Source organism: Desmodus rotundus, chromosome 5 (assembly GCF_022682495.2).
Source record: "Desmodus rotundus isolate HL8 chromosome 5, HLdesRot8A.1, whole genome shotgun sequence".
NCBI lineage: Eukaryota > Metazoa > Chordata > Mammalia > Chiroptera > Phyllostomidae > Desmodus > Desmodus rotundus.
This window is the reverse complement of record NC_071391.1, coordinates 116,985,237-117,005,685: the sequence shown is the minus strand read 5'-3', so window position 1 is coordinate 117,005,685 and position 20,449 is coordinate 116,985,237. Positions and strand designations below refer to the sequence as shown.

General features: G+C 45.2%; 1 protein-coding gene across 1 annotated transcript in view; it reads right to left on the bottom strand.

The window, feature by feature from the left end:
- Nucleotides 1-19,542, bottom strand: part of ARHGAP25 (Rho GTPase activating protein 25) — an 80,803-nt gene extending 61,261 nt beyond the window's left edge. The window contains exon 1 of the mRNA XM_045193876.3: nt 19,410-19,542. Coding sequence (XP_045049811.1) covers nt 19,410-19,470 — 61 coding nt within the window. The 5' untranslated portion in view covers nt 19,471-19,542. The remainder of the gene's footprint in view (nt 1-19,409) is intronic.
- Between the last annotated feature and the right edge of the window lie 907 nt (nt 19,543-20,449).

Here is a 20,449-nt window from a genome sequence, read left to right as displayed (position 1 = left end):
AAGAAACAGATTCTGAATCAAGCTAGTGATAGATAGATAGATAGACAGATAGATAGGAAGAAAAAGAGATAAGTGGTTCTCAACTGGGAATGGTTTTACCCCCCAGAGGATGCTGGCAATGTCTGGAGGTATGTTCAGTGGTCACAAGTGGGAGGCCTACTACCGACATCTGGTGGGTGGAGTCCAGGGATGCTGCTGAACACCCCACAGATGGCAAAGCAAGTGTTCTCTGGCCCTAAATGGCAATAGTGCTGAGGTGGATAAACCTTGATATGAATATATACACATACACACACACACATAGATCATGTGTGTTCGTGTGTGTATTATATTTAAGGATAACATTATTTCAAAAAAATCTAAGATAATGTTGAAAAAAATATCATGGCTTCAGATGAGTAAAAATCAAGGCCAATTTCACCAGCATCATGCTCTTAGCAGAGTCCAAGAGCCTACAATTTTCAGGGCTTAATTCCAAATGCCATTCTCTGTGAACCTCAGATGGAGCAAAAATAAGACAGATGCAGCTTGAGCCAGCTGTCCACCCTGCTCCAGTCAACACTGTCCAAAGTGGCAAAGTTACAAAGGCCAGGCCTGCGGCCACCCATGGAGACTGGGAGCCCTCTGAGAGCAAGAGCCGGTGCAACAGCCCCGAAGAGGCCTATCACATTCATCTGTAAAGTGCCACCAGTGCCACCTATTTTCTAGAAGCCTGTCATTAGGCAAGTGGCTGTGGGCCTCAGGACCCTGGAAGGAGAAATAGCAGGTACCTCCTTGAAACGGAATTTTTAATCCGTCTTTTTTTTCCCTTTCTATCTTGAAGAACAGTTTGCATTCTTTACCCTGCTGCAGAACAAACGAAACCATAACTTAGGCTCCACAATTTGCATGGCTGATCTCACGAATGCTAATGAGTTTTGCTTCTTTCTGGTGGTCCCAAGTTTTACCTCCTTAGAGCTGTCTGGACGCGGAAGGTAATTTTTCTGCCTGCCCATTATGATACAAGGCCCAAGTGAGATTATACAAACCGCAGTGTAACTGGGCCCCAACACAATAAGCAGAGTCCAAAACTCTATCATCTACTATCCACGCACGGTCATATTATTTTGAAGCTAATGAAATGGCAGCCTTGAACCTACTCAGCTCACTTGCGTCAGCTCCAGAGGTTTGGCTGCGCCAGCCAGACCATCCCAGCCCTGGTGGATGTGCTGCCACCTGGTGGCCATGGTCAATTTCAGGTTCCACATCAAGGAACAGGATGTGTTCCTGAGGCTGGTTAGGACCTGCAATTCAGCAACAAGAAGCAATTCTAGGAATTTCTCAGTAAGTTGTCAGCATCGCTTTGGCCCCAGCCAGGAAGACTGGGCCAGAAAAAGTCTATGGGCTAGGGAACTCATGTGATATTTTTGCACTCAGCCTCACCTTTTCCTCCACATCTCTCTACACACAAGACCCAGAAAAATCTTTTGGAAGGGGAGCAGGACAGAGAATGGGAGTTATCTTGCCCCTTATGTCTGGGCTAATTATTACAGGGCTCCTTACTGAGGGGTTTTCTCTGCTTGTACACATACAGCAGTGGTTTTCAACTTTGTAAGATTACGGACCCCTTTGGATACATAAAATTTTTCATATAATTTCAAAATGGATTATGGGCTTACTGAAGCCAATCCAGGACACGGAGAGAAGGATACTGAACTTGGTCTGATATAGGTGGTAGTTGGGTATAATATATATAATCGTAAGCCGCTCTGAAGTTATTTGGAACAGAAAGGAAAAGCAGCAGGAGTAGACATACAAGAAAGAGGAAAGCTATGCTCATTGGAGAATAATAAGGCCCTAACTGTCCTGTAGAATGTTCCAAATGCCGTATCTATTCATGCCATGCATCCTCCACCTTCTCTCTTAACTTAAACGTTGGGTCCCTGTTTTCCACGCCTGGGTTTTTCCTGCGCCTTCCCATTCCCACTCCCCTCTTGTCCCTTCCGGAATCCCTGACAGACCCCAGTGAGGATTAGACCAGTACCCCTGACTCACTGAGTGAGCATGAGCAAGTCCTGCACCCTCCCTGGGCTCTGAATGAAGAAGAGCATCCTCGTCCCTTCGGGGATGGAATGAGACACACTGTGTATGGGTGAAAATCAGCAAGAGTCACGTGTGGTGATCGCAGTGGGGGAGGGGCTACAAGGGGAAAAATACAATAGAAACTTTTTTTAAAAAAAAGATGTGGTCTACAATTTTTGGAGTCTGCAATATTATTTCCAGAACAAGTCTTCGAATAATACTCCACAGATAATTCATGCTTAGAACAGGTGAAATAAGTGTCAGCTGGACTTTCTGGTGCAGAAAGAATGTAACTTCCTTCTCCCATGGGTCGGTTGACAAACAGCACCAACAATATTATTAGCCTCCCCTCCCTGTGCACGCGCACACATCATAAGCAAAAAACTTTCACCTTTCATTTCAGTAACATCCTAAAACACCATTTTTACCTCATGCACCGTTGTACCTTACTAAAAGCTATATTCTGGGATATAATGTTTTAAGTATTGTACTAAAAAAATGTCAAAATTCAAACCATAAAAATAAAGTCACACAACACCAAACATTTCAGGAATCCCCTCCCCGGCCCCCTCTCCACCTGGACAGGGCGTGGCCCTTGTGCTGCCACATGTGTTTAGGCGGCACTCGGAGAAGCAGGTCTCCAGTGCTGCTGCATATCACCTGGGGACTTAACAAAATCCGGGTACCTAGACTACACCCCTCGCCACTTAAAATCAGTACCCCTGCAGTGGAACCGAGGCAGCAGAACTTTTTAAAACCTCCCTAGACAGTTCCCATGGGCAGTCAACGTGGACAACCAATGATTTAGAGGAGGGGTGGGGAGGATTCAGCTTAAGAGTCTGATGCCAACTTCCCATGATTCCCTTGAGTCCTGGAAAGATTGTTCTGATCAGTGAAACTATCTACACATGGAGGCACCGGGGAACTTGCAGAGAATAAGTTAAAGACAAAGAAAACTGGAGGCTGGACCACGGTTAGGAGGCCTGCAGTGCAATCTGGGCATGAAATGGAGATAAGACAAGTGGGCGGATTTGAGATACAGGTAGGAGATAGAATTAATAGGACTGGTGTGTACCACTTGGGGTAGGAAGAGGTCCTGAGTTCGGGGACTGGCTAAGCAATGACCCAGTTCCTTGGGATGGAAGGTGGAAGAATGTCAGGTTCGGCTACATAAGTTGTAGGGTCCACTGCAAAATGATAACGTGAGTCCCACTGTTCAAAAATTACTGACTTTCAAGATGGCGAGAGCAAAACATGAAACCAAACTTGGCCCCTTTTGAGCTTGTGGCCCTGCGTGGCTGACTATACAGGCAGCACATCCATGCAGCCGGTTCTGAGGAGGGGGCCTTGGCCCCTTGATGGAGCGGAGAGGAGTGGACAATAGCAGGGTTGCATGGAGAGAGACAACTAGAAATGGAAGGCCACTGGACTGAGGACTCTGTCTATTTGAAGAAAACACAAAAATGCTAGCTAGAATTATTGTAGAGATTTCCCTCCCAGTGGGTGAATTTCTTGTAGAATATTTGAACCACAGAAGTGCCCCTGAGGCACTACCCAGGCACTAACTGGCTGGTGGCATGTCCATCATACCCCAGACTCTGGAGATGTGTTTGGTGAAGGAGTTTATGGAATGGGCAGTTCCAAGTGGAGAAGATGATAGAGTTGTGTGCAAACTTTGCAGTGGTGACATAAGCCAATATATCAATTGGAGTTTAGTATAGGAAGTCAGACATACTTTAGAAGGTATGATCTTATTAGGATTATTTTTACTATATGTGGCTGATAAGCTTATGAAATACTTGGAGGAGCTGAAAGAGTAGGCACTAGGTGCCTGGAACACCTCCCAGAGAAATACAGACCTGGTACCCTCAAGGAGTTACCACCTTGGAGGCCACCACTGGAGAAATTTCACAGGTGAGGCCTCAGTACAGTGGGTGCTGCCACTGCCCCTTGGGTGGGTGGGTGGCCAAGAGGCTGGAGTATGCACACTGGAGCTCTGCTTCCCCGAAGCCTTGCATGTTCTGATCTTGCATGCCAGCAGAAACATCCAGGAAGGAGTCACAGGAAGACGCCTGCACTTTCTTCCACTTTCCACATCTCATATTAGTGAATTTAATTGGCATCATGTAATCTATTTCTAGAATCCTAGCTGCAAGGGAGTCTGAAGAATCTTGGTTTTAGCTTTTTAATCTCTCCAAAAAGGGAAAAGAAAGGATGATTTTTGTGTGACATAGTGCAAAGTAACAATCTTAGCCTGTTTTGTCATCAGAAATCGCCTAAGAGTGTAATTACTTTATGAACATGTGGTTGATAAGCTCATTTTGGCTGCTGGTGGGTGGCTGGTGAGTCAACTCGTGGGGCTTTGAATAGTGTCCTCCCCAGCTGCACACCATATGGAGGCTTCTCTCTTCCGCTCACCTCACATTCTCCACTCTTCCCTCCTCCTTTTTCCAGACCCCTCCATCTGGGTCCCTGTCATACTCTCTTTGTCTTTTTTCCTTTCCTCCTCTCTTTTGCTGCTCTTCACACCTTATCTCAGCTACCCATTTATGCTAAATGGCCCTATGACGACATTGATATAGGACTTCGGTATTTGTGCTTCCTGAGTAATGCTGCCTGGTGCCTGAGCTAGGAGCTCTCTGGTTGCTAAAGATGTTAAAGAGAAGAATTTGTGGGGGAGCAGGGCTAGTGAGCAGGGTTGGCGAGCAGGGCTCCCACAAGTCCCTCAGTCTCAGGGTGGAAATTCTTTGGCTACACCAGAGTCTCTGTCATCAAGAAGACTTTGATTATAAGAGCAAGAAGAATCCCTTGTGACCTTATCCAGAAATCTAAGCCCTGTGACTTAGTCCCTGACCTCTCTCCACAACAGCAGAATGCTCAGTCACCCACACACTGTTCCAAATTAGTTTCAGAAATCAAAAGCCCTACTTCCTTCTCCACCAGAAAGTCAGAATTGACTCTCTGGGTCAAACCATTGCTCAACACTAATGAAGACGGTAAAAAAACAATGTGCATTTGTCTTATTTTGACTTACTTCAATTCTCTGGGGTGGAGGAAAGTGAGAAGACCTTTTTGATCACTTACTATGTGCCAGACACTGTTCTTGGTACGATGACCTAGAAGTGAAGGAAACAGACAAAACTCTGCATTCAGGTCAGCTGGGGCCTGAAAACCATAGACATGCAAACAAATGAATATTAATTCAGGTACAATAAATGTTAAATAAAATGAAATAAAATAAGATAATGGGACAAAGAGATTGGAGTAGTGGAGGCTGTATTAGATACTGTGGTCAGGAAACACCTCTTTGAAGAGGTAATATTTGAACTGAAACTGAATGGAGTGGAGGAAAGGCCACGGCAGGAATTGTGGGAGGGCATTTCAGAACAAGCAGCAGACAGGTCTCGAGGTAGCCTTGAGCACCGAGTGGCTAAGGAACTAGAAGGTGAGTGAAGCTGAAGGGCAGACTGAGAGGAACCGAAGAGTGGCAGATGGGTTGGAAGAGAGGGGCAGGGGTCACATCCCACAGGCAGGGACCACTGGTTTGAATTTCATTCCATGTATTATGAAGGTTTTAAAGAAGATATGACATAACTTGATTTCTGTTTTTAGAAGACATTGAGTCTGGCCATGGTAGAGAGAATATATGGTATAGAACAAGAGTCAAGGCAGGAAGACTAGATAGCAAATAAGTGCAGTAGACTAGGCAAGAAGTGATGGTATTTACAGTACCAGAGATCATGGAAATCATCAGATTGAACACATTAATCAGCAATGGATATAAAAGTTTTTCTGGTGGATTCAATGCAGGGTGGGAAAGAAAATAAAATAAATGAAAGATGACTGTAGGCTTTTAGTTTGAGCAACTTGCCAAATGTTAGTGCCTTTTATTAAGGTCAAGTAAACTGGGTGGAGAGGGCTGGGAAGAAAGACCATTCCAAATTTTGGGTTGGACACGCTGGGTGAGAGAAGCCCATGAGACATCCTCATAGAGGTGTTGAGCGGTCTAGAAGCCACAGGGAGGCTAATGTATAAAAGTGCACATGGAATTTAAAACCATGGCCAGTGGGAAGGGAGAAGATCACCCAGCAAGCAAGGGTGGATGAAGAGAAGAGGACGAGGGACCTGAGCCCTGAGACCAGAGCTGGTTTCACAGACAGGCAGCCTGTGCAGACACTCTGGGCCCCACTCTCAGATGATCTCTGTGCTTGGCTTAGTGCTCTGCTGCCCCCATCTCGAAATGCTTAGTGATCTGGAACAAGGAGCTCCATATTTTCATGTTGCACCAGGCCCCACAAATGATGTAGCCAGTTCTGCCCAGGACACTTCAAAGTTAAGAGATCTGGTGGAGGAGGAGACTCCTGCAAAGAGGACTCAGAAAGAGTGGCCAGTGAGGCAAGGGGAAGCTAGGAAGTGTGGTATTGAGGAATTATTTAAAGGAGGAAATGGCTTAGTGTGTCAAATGCTGCAGAGTACTGGAATGAGGAGGAGATGGAGGATTCACCCTTGGCTTGTCAAGGTACAGATTATTAGTGACTATGGTGAGAACCTTCTTGGTGGGGTGTGAACCAAACCAGGCCCACCACTGACATTTGAGACCCTGTGGCAAGAATAGAAATGGAGGCCTCATCCTGCAGCCTATACCCCTTTCTCTTCCCACCTCCAGCTCCATGTCTCACAGTGAGGGACCTCACACTCACGTCCATGGACACATCAGCCCAGACATGCAAGTTCTGTCCCGGGTCTCCCTGTAATCTGCAGAAAAATCACTGGAAGCACCCAGGAACACATGTGTGTGGGCCCCAGAAACAGCTCTGGCCTATACAGAATTTCACAGTCCCAAGTGGTCTAGAAGGCAAGCAGGGCACAGGCTCCAGGTGGGCGCATTCCCCTGGCCAAACACCTCACCCTGTGAGGAGGAATTCAGCTGGACCCTCTAAGATCCGGGCCTCTGGGTGGGGGCCCTTATTGCCCAGGGCTAACGGTAGTACTGGAGGTGAAGATGTGAGTTAATGGAAGTATTCGGAGGCAGAATAATGAGGGGTTCTAATCAGTTGAACATATTTTTCTTTATGCATATAAAGTGAAAGTGATGGTGGGAGTAGGTGGTAAGGCTTTGAGAGCCAAAAAAATAAGTTTGAGGGGAAAGGAAAGTAAATTTACTAGGTAGGCGTAATAGGCTTGTCTGGCTCTGTTGAATGTCTATCTAACATGATGGGTCACAAATTTTAAGTAAGTGCGGGCGGCTCAGTGATCTGATTTTCCCAGCCTCGCTCAGCTGCCCAGGTACAGGCACCAGCTAGGTGGACCAATGGTTTAAACAGGGTTAGGGGCTCTTCCGGGTGGTTATGACAGTGGCAGAGAAAGGCATGGGATTCAGGGGTGTTTGTTTTGCAGTTCTACAATGAGAGAAGTAGGAATCTATGCTAAAGAATACGTAATGGATCATTGATAGTGAAAAACTCATAGAACCAGTAAGATCAAAGAATTGCTGGAGCCGGTGCGCTGGGCACGTGGGGTGTGGTGGTCACAGTGTGGGAAGAAAAAAGAATTCAGTGATGGTACAATTATAGAGATGACATGGTTTACTTATGAGTATGAGTGGCAGAGCTGATTGGAGGAAGTATTATTGGAGATGAGGCCAACAAAGGAGAAATACGACCAATAGTAAAACAACATTTGTAACCAGGCACTATGCTACATGACTTGTACACACATTTTTGCTTATAACAATGCTATAAAGTGGGCAGAATTACTGCCCCCATTTTTCAGACAGGAAAACTGAGGCACAGAGGGATTAAAGCTACTTGCCCAAATTCAAAGAGATGATTAAAGTCTGAGCTGGAAATCAAATTCAGGCTTAATTGACTTCTAGGGTGGTGTTCTTAAGAATACTCCACCCCGCGCCGGCCCCCATACCACACACTTAGGTCTGGCTTCTTAGTTGAGTTGGGGGGCTGGTGAGGTAGGGGCTGAGGGGGAACAGTTTCATTGAAGGAACACTTGTTATCTGGAATCTCACTTTTTATGTGTAAAGACATGAAGATGACTAAATCATCACTCACTTTTATTATAATGCTGGGGGTTTCAAGCCACAGAAGGACAGGCTACAAGGATAACTTTGTTTTGGCCCCAGACTGGTTAAATTCAGGGCTTTCTAGAGAGAAATAATAGAAAACAGACTAAGTTGACCAGTAGAAATGGTAACTACTGTACATTGTCTGCAGGCGCCCTCTATTGGCTATTAATCAGAATAGCAATCTGGGACTGAAATGTTTTTGGAGAGCATAGACTTGAATTAACAAGTTAAAACTTGCCCCTTGCAGATTTTTAGGGGCTATATATAGCTCAGGTCGGGCAAGGAAACTTTAGCTATAGAAAAAACCCTGTGCCAGTTTTTTAAATGTCATAATTACAGTGATGTCACTTACGAACTGATTCTCTTTAGTGGGAGAGCCCTGCTCCCCTCTGAGTGTCTCTCCAATGAGACTGTGAGCTACTTGAGGTCCAGAACTTAATCTTTTCTCATCTTCATATATCCTGAGCCTAGTACAGTGCCAAATGTATACATAGTAGGTGTTGGGTAAATATATGTCAACCAGAATAGAAGGAAAGTAAATAAAGTGGTCAAATCCCACGGACGAAGGAGGGATTCATCCTACTTGGGCAATTCAGAAAGGCTTCCAGGAGGAGACAGGTGGTGGTGGCCACGGTGATGGGGAAGAAACTGGAGAGCTGGGGAAAATCCACAAAATAGAATGTCAGACCCAGGGCCAGATACAGATTCCACAGGGCAGGGACTTCTGTGTGATTCTGAAAAGCAGTACCGTGCCCCGTGACTGACAGGTGCGGCTCCCAATGCTTCCAACGAAAGCATGAGCAAGAATAAGAAATGTCATAAGCACAGATGGAGGAAACTCACATGGCAGATTCGGGTAGATTAAAGAAAGAATCTGAAAAGAATTCTGACTTGAGTATTGAAAACAACCCTCAAAAATTTAAGATTTTAAAAAGTTTTCCCATAATTGCATTTTTTTACATTACACTGTGACCTTGCCAGAAATTCAATTCGGTAGATGTACAGAGCACCTATCACAATGATGGCATTATTTTCTCAAAATATCTGTTTGGTTTTTGTGTGTGTGTGTTTGTTGTTGTTGTTGTTGTCGTCGTTTTTCAGATATAGAGCACAGGGGACTTTCCTGGTTTTCATACTGACTGTTTCACATCTCAGCCACCCCCTGAATCTGAGACTAATTGGGATGGCTGGTCACCCTAGCTGAGCTGGAGAACTGGAAATGGCTCAGAAAGGGATTGGTGCCCAACAAAGAGAAGGCAGGATGGTCTCAGAACACAGCACAAAGGACCTTGGCTGAGGATGGACCTGGGGTGACAAATGTACCCTGTACCTGTTATTATAATAACTGGGGCTGTGTGCATGGTAAGAGTTCTCTGCCACCAGCTTTGGGTGCCTGGGCTCCAAATGCAGAGGTGCACAGAATAAACTACAGAAGGGTAGTGAGAGGGAGGGTATGCACTCACACAAATCCCTCTGTAGCAACAACAGAAACTGAGGCCAAGGAAGACGGAGTCCCATTTTGAAGGTCCTGCTGCTTCCTCACAATTATATCTAAAAATACGGATCTGAAAATGAATAGCAGGTCACGTGCAGAATTCTGACAGTAAATAAGAAAAGCTCGTCAGCTGCTGCTCTAACCCACATGTAAGTGATCACAGACATTAAGCATTGACCCCAGTGAGGCCCAAACAACCAACATTCAACCTCACTCCAGAGGCCAGAGGTACGTGTGGGATTGGGAGATGTTACAGCTCTGGAGGAAGTGGCTACTCAGTAATGAGGGAGGGTCTTCCGGGCAGTGCACAACCCAGAGTCCCCGTTTTCCTCCCCAGAGGAAGGGGAGTTGGAGGAACACTCTCACCACAACAGCACAGAGATGGTGACATCTCGACAGCCGCTTTCTGCAAGAACTTGCCGGAGCTCCTTGTTATTCTTATTGGAGAGTCACCGCTCAAGGGAGAAAGGAAGGAAGGAGAAAAGAAAAGAGGGAGAGAGGGAGGGAGGGAAGAAAGAAAAAGAAAAAGAAAGAACACTGGTATCGCTACATAAACGTGATTGATAAAACGCACATGCGTTACGGACAGCACAGTGAAACCCTGCGGCTGAGAGCAGTAGGAGCAACACATGGCCAGTCCACTGCGGACCAGCAGGTGGCTGTGGGCCAGGAGAGTGGATCCACACATGTTGTAGAGACTATTTCTCTAAAGAAAAGAAAGAAGAACTGAACTGGACTAAGACAAGTCAAACCCTAGCACTGCTGGCTGTGGCTTTTACCAGTGACTTGGTTAATAGGAGTTGATATCATACCTACATGGTGGCAATGCCCATAGTGGAGATACGATGGCCACCAATGTGTATGAAGTGTGTACCGGGGTGCTATTATGTGAAGGCTTCGATAGAAACCATCTCCTTTAATCCTCACAATAACCATATGGGTAGGTACTGTGTGCCCATTTTACAGACGAAGAAACTGAAGATGAAGGTCACAGACCCAGTAATTAGTGATGGTAGAATTCAAATTCAGGTACTCTGACTCCAAAGCTAGCTTTCTAACCACCCTACTATATATAGCTGGCTTATTTTACTGTAGCTAGTTCAGACTTTGTCTGAAATTTCTTTTTGTTAAGTTTTAAAGTCTTTTAAAATATTTTTTAAATATTCTACATTAGTCTCAAAATGTTTATACTATAACGCTTCTTCCCCTTTGAAACTCCCAAACCAACGAGGAGGCATACAAATGGTTTAGAAGGCACAGGCCCGAGGTTCAGCGGCAGAGGCTCGCCTGCCCCGTCTGGAATGAAGATCTGTGTGCGCACATCTGTGTGGGCAGCACAAGGAGGAAGCAAGGAAACGAAGCAGTTGTCACATGAGTCAGTAGCAGTCCCGGTGACGGGCACCTCACAGCTCATGGAGGATATGTGGTGGCACCAAAGTCGAAAAACACTTTGTTTTTAAAGATGGAGGTGTGGGTGAGGGAGTGCTCTCAGTATGAGAAGTATAATATCGAGAATGCTCCTTGAAATGGGCCTACTATATAGAGGTGAGTAGATGTTTTATGAATGAATGTATGAAATAAACGGGATGAGATGATCAGCATCAGTGTACTACAGCTGCCATCATTTTATGTAACTCCGGAGACATGTGTGCTCGTGGAACTGGATTTCATTTAGGAACTAAAAACTGTAGTGTCTAGTTGCTGCTAGTAAGTATGAAATCTGCTCACAGGGTACCTGGGTGTACTGATGTAATGCATGCACTTACACCCTCTTTTTAAAAGAAAAGAATAAATGGGGTTTTCTTATTTAAATAGAAAACAGAAAATTTGCAACCAAGACATAAATTTGTGTCAAAGACAGAGGAAAATACTGTTGCGATTGAACATCAGTTCGACTCTGAGCTTCCTGACAGCCAAGACAGACTGAGAAACACAGTAAGTTGCACAACCGTCTTGCCGGAAGGGAGGAAGCGCGGCAGCCTCCAAGGAGACACAGCAGTTGTGAGCACTGAATTCTCAACAAATTTCGCACATGGAGCCACACGTAGGAGAGTTGCCAACATTGACCGTTCCCTGTTCTCATTTTTATAACAGTCAGGAACAAATGTCATGAAATCGTGACTTGCAGTATTGATAAAAAATGAAGGTGTAACTTTAAAGCATAACTCAATGAACCCAGACTGTGAGGCTGTTGAGCTAGTGTAGTTCGATCTGAGGTTGGAAATGAGATTATCTATGAGAAAGGAAACACATGTTCGCTGAACACCTAACGTATGTTATGGGCATGAAGTATTTTCTTCCTTTCAACACACGTATTATTAATCCTATTTAATAATTAAGTTAAGCAACTTGTCCTGGGATTCACTGCAAAATTAGCAGAAGGGTCCCAAGCCCATGCACTCTTTTCTGTGCCACACACCCTCTCGCCCCCCCACCCCGCCTCCACACTCCTATCAAGAAAAGCCAATGGGCAACTTGTCCCTCAGACAATCTTTTGTCGATGCTGCTCTTTACAGGCATTTGAGTTTATTCTCTCCAGGGAGGCCCTGGAGCACTGGTGTTGGGTATTACTGATGAAGGGCAAATTTCTTTGTTCAAAACCAAGCCATCTGTCGGTAGGGTTGACTGGTGTCATGAAAGTTCAGGAGCACTCACTGAGCTCATCTCAAAGGAAGCCCACAGTCTCTAGAGCTGTGAGCCTCTATTTAAATGGCTTAAGGAAGGATTATTACGCCCTCCTTCCAGTGATTTGTAGACATAGGGACTCCCAACGGACAAGATGTCTACACCTGTGACTAAAGCATGGATAGGAATTGAGTGGTAGTAAGGGAGCCCCGAGTAGGGAGGGCTTCAGGCCGATGAGAGAACTGGGAACTGAAAAAGATAAGATGTGACTGAGGTCTGCTGTGTGAGTGTGGGTGTGCCTGGGGAAGCGGCCGTGGGAAGAGACAAGTGGGCAGGGGATTAGGCCAGGTCATAGGGACTTTCAGTGTTAACAGTTTCACAAGGAGGAGCTATACAAAATTAGAAAGTTTTTTCTTCTCCAGAGAGCAGAGACAGTGTACAGGAAAAGCGGTGTGAGAAAAAAGGCAAGTCCCAGACTCACTGAAGAACACACAAGTCCGTGTCTTAAAGAAAACAATGTGGCAGTGAAGGGAGGATGCGGCAGGACCAGCTCCTGGGCGAAGGCTCCCTGCGGTGGCTCCCACAGCGGGGCTCAGCCCAGTGCTTGTCTAGATGTCCTGGAAGTGCTTTCCTTGCCTGTGCCCCTCCTAGCCCATAAGCCCTGCAGAAACAGGGAGCGGGAATGCCTTTACATTTAGCTCCCAGACCTATGGGTAAAACTTTTTTTTTTTGTAAGGTGATTTTTGTTTTTTAAAAAAGTATTCAAAGTGTTAGGGGTGGAGAAGCTTACACAAGGAGAAAAATGATGATGAGTAAAGCATAAGACAAAAAAAGAATGTAAATTATTTCCTCTCTTTGTAACTTCTATATGTCAGTTCCCATCTGGGGAGTCTACAAAATTTATGCACCATCCCCTGGATGGAATCACTCTGGGTGGCCTGGGCTCCCCGTGGATCTCCCAGGGTATTTTCCTGGCTCCCCACAGTGCCCTTTGGTCTCAGTTGCTGTGGCCACAGCTGGGGCTTCACTTCAGCTCTTCACACACTCACCCCCTTCTCTTGTATCCAATTAGTCAATCATGGTGCTGCTTCATGAAAGTTACACTTCTTTTCTTTCAAGCAGCCTTGTGTGTGAAGGAACCATTATCACCAACTCACTCTTCTCAGTTAGTCCTAGGATCTTTCACACCCCCACAGCGGGCATTCATTACTCAAGGGTCCATGACCCACTTCTGAAGGGACAGGAGGTATCTCCCTAGTTCTCCCACTGGACACTCTGTGCACATACTTTATAAACTGCGAACGAGAGACAGCAGACTAGCACGTCTGGAAGGTACTATGACTACGTACACCAGGCCAGGATCGTGCGGCATCTCCCTCTAGACGCGTTATCAGAGATACACGTACCAAGAGCCACTCAGCTCACCACTGCTGTCCCTCCAAGTGCAGACTGGCTCCCAACCTAACACAAAGTATCCGTAAGAGACCCAAACCCAGGATTTTGACTTCCTGTCATTACTCAAGTTGGCCCTTGCTCTCCTGATGTTTGGGATAACATCAGTCTCTGTTCCTCAAGTGGCCAGGACGTTCTCGGCCTGAGCAGTAAGAGGCGTGTGCCTTTTGGAAAGAATTTAATTTTTGCCTAAAGGTAAGTCAATGACAACATAGGGACAGACATTTTTACTTGAACAAGCAATAAAGACAGGTAGCAACCTTGAGAGGAGAACCCCTGTGTCCATGTTCACTGTCTGAGGAAGGCATGTTCTTGTCCCTGACTCTTGCTTGCACGTGTGGGGACCTTTTTCCATCAGGGACCAGGAGCTGCTCAGTAAGTGCAAAGGCTTGAGCCATGGAAAATAGACTACATTCGGTCCAGAATCCAGGCCAGTCCAGATTAGTTCATCGTAAGTTTCACAAAGCTGAACACAAAACGCAGACACGCTCAGCAGGGGCTGCGTGGTCTTAGGATTGCCAGCCTGGGGACCCAGCTTTTTGGTGTTGAGATAAAGCGAGAAGTGTGCTCAAGTAGGCTGGCCTGGTCACTGGGGGGCTATGCCACTCTTCTAAAAAAACAGAACAAAATACACTATCCTGGGTCTAGCAGCCCAGAAAGTCTACAGATGGCCAGGTGTGGGGGTCCTGGCTTATTTCAACCTCTGCAGGCAGACAGGGGCTTTGCAACTGGCTGCTGAGAGCACCTGTCGCCTCTAAGACCTGTGCCAACATGCCTGGCCAAGCACTTTGGAATTTGTTTTAGCTTTGAGTATTTTTAATAGCACGGTTAATACTTGTTCATTATAGAAAACCTGCAAAATACTTATCAAATTATAATAACTATGTGTGGGGGTATATCTCACCCATAAATCCTTCACCCACAGTTAAGTACTGATAACACACTGTGTCCATCCCTCCAGATTTTTTAGGGTTTCTTTACATGTTCATGTCTTGTTTCATTTCACGTGCAAGAATGAAATACATTCTCATGTACCTATTACTGAGCTTAGGTACGCCTGAAGCTTCCCAAGGGCATTTCCCTTCCTTTCCGCTCCAGAAGGAGCAACCACCCTGAACTTAATATTAGTCAACTCATTTTTCTTTACAGTTTTCCCATACACATATGTAACTTTTAACCTAAATATAACTGAATCTTGTTTTGCTCTTCTGTGACTTCCCTTTTCTCCCCAATATTAAGTTTGTGCAATTCATTCTTACTCGAATGTGTAAGTAATTCATTTTTGCTCTCATGTAGCACTTCATGTTATAAATACTAGAATTTAGTTTTCCATTTTATTATGAATGGACATCTAGGTCATTTTCTGTCTTCTGTTACGACAGCAACACTACTGTTGAGCTTCATCCTCCTGTTGGGTCTCACACCACAGGAGCTTCTCCGGGGGGCCGGCTCCGGAGTGAGATGCCGACCTCTTAGGGTTTGTGCGTCGGCGTCACTGAGCAACAGCAAACTGTTTCCAAAGTGGTCGTATCCTCAGCTGTAGGAGAGTTCCTTGTGCTCCCCGTTCTGAACACCAGTATTGTCCGGCTTTTTCATTTTAGCCAATTTGTGGGCAAAACCCAGCATATTGTGCTTTTAATTTACATTTCCTGACTATTGTGATTAAAAATATTTCCATGTTTATTGGCAATATTCTTCCTATGCTGCAAAATGTCCATTCATGTTGTCTGTTAATTTTCTTTATTATTTGTATTGACTTACGGGGTTTCTTTGTATATTTAATTCTATCTCTGTATGTAAGTATCTATTGATACATCTTTCTACCTAAAATCACACTTTCAAATGTGACTTTTTTAACAAGAATAATAAACTACACCGCATAAAGCTGTATGGTTTTGTAAATTGGTCTAGTTACAAAGGTCTTAAGTACAAATGTTTTCATTCCCTTTACTCTGATTTTCTAAGGGACAGAACTAGACCTCCTATCAGACAAATCATAATTTACTGGATAAAAAAAGTGGGAAAAAACCCTCCACTATTGTTATCACTCACTTTACTATTTGAGAGACTAGAATAATGATTTTTTTTCTAAATAATTTTTTTTAACATTAAATTTCAGAGAGAAAAAGTTGAAACAACCACCCCTCCATAATCACTTCCATCACTATCTCAGAGTCGCACGCTCTCTAGGGCCTGCTCTCCCCTCCTTTGGCCTGGGAGAGCCAAGAAAAACAAAGAGATGCCTGTGACTAGATACAATGTGGGTGGTCCTGAAATTCACCCAGCAACCTTCCAACTAAACACTCCCAGACTACACTCCTCTTAATAAAGCACCTACATGCAAAGCCCTGGGTGTCAGACCTGCGGACTGCGTGAGGAAGGTTGCGATGTCCTGCAACCCACCCTCCAGGCCTTACACTGGAGTGGGAAAGACAAATATGTGAAAGCATCAAAGATTTGAGCAACAATGTGGGAAAGTAGTGGAAGGCTGTCACAATCTTAATTGTTGGATTAAATTGGATGATAAAGGACCAAAGGAAGAAAGCTGTATTCTTGGTGCCACCTCAAGTCCAGTCTGTTGGCTCTGCATTTCCCTTTCTTCCAACCCCACCAGGATCAATAGGCCACATGCAGGGTGGCCAGGGTCGGTTTCTCCCCCTCCCCGCCCCCACCCCGCTCCCACCCCGCTAGGCCCATTGTGGTGGTCTCCCGGGAGCCCTGCCACTCCTCGGAGCCCTCTCCAGCTCTCTGAATTGGAAGTCCACTGGAGAGTCCCTCCGCCGCTCTCAGAAACTTTCACTTTCACACCAGCCCTGGTTCAGCACTCACAAGATTTAGGGGAAACTGGAAGCTCAGACTGCCACAAAAAAAAACCAACCCTGCTGGGGCCCCTTCTGGGCCACATAATGGGTCAGTTTCTTGCCATTTTCCTAAGTAAGTGCTTATTCTATATGCTACTACCCATCCCCCTGAAGTTCTCACTTACTAAGAGCCTCTTGAAAATTAACCTGGACAGTGAGTCACAAGGTAATATTTGGGTTCCAGTTTCAAGTGACCTTAAAGCCACACCCTTTTGGTGATCATCTACTCCAGTGGTTCTCAACTAGAGAAAATGTCTCTCCCCAGATGTCTGGCAATGTCTGGAGACATTTTTGGTCATCACAACTGGTGGTGGTAGGGGATAGTATTATCATCTGGTGTGTAGAGGCAGACGATGCCGCTAACACGCTGTAACGCACAGGCGGGCCCCCATCACTAAGAACTACCCAGCCCTAGATATCTGTAGCAGCCAGGTTGAGAAACCCTGATCTACTCCTCACTAGCCCAGGCTGGAAAAACCACAGGCCATTGGCCTCCTTGACACGACTCCCAGTTCCACACGTCGTCTTAATAGAGGTGAGCTTCTCTGACAGAAGAAGCCAGTTCACATCTGGACACAGGGTTCTGGAGAGGGGACCAGATGTCCTATGGCTGAGTTGAGGACACTCTTGCCTTGGAGGACTCAGTCTATAATCTGAATTCTCATCGATGTGATGCTCACCAAAGGTATTGTGACTACAGTCCAATCTCTCTGGATGACAAACTTATAAATGGCAAAGACAATGACAAGGCCTCCTTTGTATTTCATGATGCAATTATTTTTTAAAGATTATATTTATTTATTTTTTTAAAAAGAGGGGAAGGGAGGGAAAAAGAGGGAGAGGAACACTGATGTGAGAGAGAAGTATTGATCGGTTGCCTCTCTTACACACCCCAACAAGAACTGAACCCACGACCCAAACCCATGCCCTGCCCAGGAATCAAACCAGTGATCTTTTGCCTTGGGGAACTATATCCAACCAACTGAGCCTCACAGGTCAGGGCTGTAAATATTTTTTACTAAATAGTATTCAATGATATCATCTGCTGGTAATTAGTCATTGATTCAATCAATAAATACTTATGGTGGGCCCACGAGCCCCCGGCACTGTGCTCTATTCTAGGTGAGTGGTCACTCCGAGTCTACCAACGTAGCCCACGGACCCTGCAGCAAGACATCTTCACTCAGGGGGATGGAGGGGTGAGCGCTCGTTAAACTGCAGAGGCTTGGGCCTCCCTCCCGAGATTCCGGTTTCACAAGTCGGAATTGTGCCCAGGAGTCTACATTTTGAGGAAGCATTTTAGGTGACTGTGAAACAGATTCTCCATGGGACCATGATTTAGGAATCATTGGTAGAAAGCATTAAATCTGCCCAACCTAATCCCAGATCTGAGAATATGCAGACCTAAGCATTAATGTGGTAATTTCCTATATCCCTGAAAAAATTCATTTAACCCTTTAATCAATTAGTCATTTAATCATTAATGTTCTCACATTTCCCGTGTTTAAACAGAGGGCAAGTAAGACCTGTCCAACACAGATGGTGAGAAGGTAAATAACCCCATGTAAACAGAAGCAGGACACTTTCAAAGGAACAGAACCATAGAAGTTGTACTTGTAAAAACAAATTTTTATGACATATAATAGAATGTAAACTAGCCAAATACATTGGTGGCAACAGTAGTTGGGAGAAGAACCTCTTGCTCACGTAAAAGAAATGCACGCCGGTGGCTCTCCGAACCAACCCGTGATTCCTAGGTTGGGTAGGACTGCTAACCCTCCCTGGTTACCGAGATAAATGGTTTCTCTGACTACTCCCAATTTTCTTTCAAATCCTTCCTCACGCCTACATACTGATATTCCATTATACGACTTTACAATGGATCATCTAGCAGCATGTTAATCACCATTAGAAGCCCAAGTCTAAGCCTTGCTCCGAGCAAACCTTGTCCAAGCCATTAGAAACACCTAACACTTGTCTAATATCGAGGAAGTTACCTCACCGTGTGGATAGAAGTATAAAGCACAGGGAATCACTTTTGGCCCAATTGCTCTACCCTAAATTACTGTGAACAGTTTAATAATAGAAGAAACCTATATAAAGAAACTCTTAACAGTTATAGAAGAGATTAAAATCAATGTGTCACTATCATCATTAATGAGGAGAGGTACGGATTAAAGGCCAAAGAATTCAGAAAACATGCCAGCATCCTTTAAGATAATTATCTAAAATGCATTGCTTTTTTTCAAATCCTCTAAGAATTCCCTTCCATCCTGCCTCTTTAACTAGAATTATCTTTATTATGCCTTCAAATGTCTCCATATTCCTGTCTTGTCTGCATTGCTTACTTTTTCCGCAAATACCAACCCCACCTCAGCCCCAAGTCCACAGAGAGGGCCTGGAGACCCAAGGGCTCACAAAACAGGCTGCCTTGAGTTTACTCACAGAGCAAGCACTGCAAAGGACTACTCTCTGTGCTCCCATCAAAACCCACTCACAATATAAATGAGTGTCCAAACAGGAGAGAAATGATCCTTCCACAGTAGACAAAAACTCACAGTTTTGTGTGTAATAACCGTAGCCTTAACCCATCCAAAGTAACTCAGATCCCACACTCTGGGGAGAACCATTGCACCACCACCTCCAAACAAAACAGAGCCCTCTCTCAGCATTTGGGAACTTTGAGGCTACCTATCAACTTGAATGCAAATTTCCCCCCAGCCCAGGTTTGCCAAGATCCGTTTTTAGGTAAACTCTGTACCCTGCAGACCAGCATGCAAATGGTGGGTGCTCAAGTAGAAGAACCACAAAGGCAGCAAAGAGACAACGACCATACCTATTTTCCCAGCCTCTCCTTTCAGGTTGAAGTCCCAGTTTCTTGGCAACTTCAGGGACATTTTGCTTGTGGTTCTGGTGAGTAGCTGCTGAAGTGATGAGTCTGTCTCAGTTCGCGCCCTTCTTGAGCTTTTCGTGCCTTTTTGAGCTTTTGCTCTGGCTTGTGTGTGGGGTTTCCGTGTATGATGGCTTCACAGGCAATCTTGGCTTGGAGGTTGATTTGCCAGCGTGTGTCCTCCTTTCTCTCAGATGAAAGCCCCAATCATCTGTGACTTGGGGATCGCACCCAAACCCCCCAAACCCCACCCACAGTCCCTAGGGGCTGGTCCCTCGTGAAATGTGCACCCTGCTCCTCTTGCTTTCAGTTTTACCAGAAATATCCCAGTTGACACTTCGCTCTGCGTCATGGGAAGCAAAGCTCCCGTTTGAAAGAATCTCAGGCCTCACTGAGGAGAGGTCGTGATAAACAACGGCTGCCTCTCAGCTTTTTTTTTTTTAACTGTCTGCTTCCTTGCATTTGAGGAAGTGGTGGCTGTTCAGGGTAGATGATACATTATGAGCACTCTTTCTTAAGAAAATGTTTTTCGGAAATGCTTGCATAAGTAGAACAAGTGCTCTTATAAATATAAGGTTATAGCTTTGATTAACAGAAAAAGAAAATTCCAAGACTCTTTCCATGTACCTCTAAGCCCTCTTCCTCGCCCAATGGATCAAGCCTCCAAAAAGAGTCAATCAGACAATCAACTTTCTCACAAAGTTACCTTTCTTCAAATGTTTCCTGCTCTGAGGATCACATGGTAAATTCTCCACCTGTTCAGGGTGAAGGTTCCATGTGCCCTCAGCCTGATGCAGGGAGGTTCTGATGAATGTAGCTAATAAGTTTGCTTTGTGTGGGGAGCCCCTCTCACATGTTAATGGTTCTTTGGCATTGTGTACAGGGTGTGGGTTTGAGAATCAGACCACATGGGGTCAAAACTCAGTTCTTCCACTTCCTAGCTCTGCAGCTTTTAACCAGCAATTGGATCTCTCTGGGCTCCAATA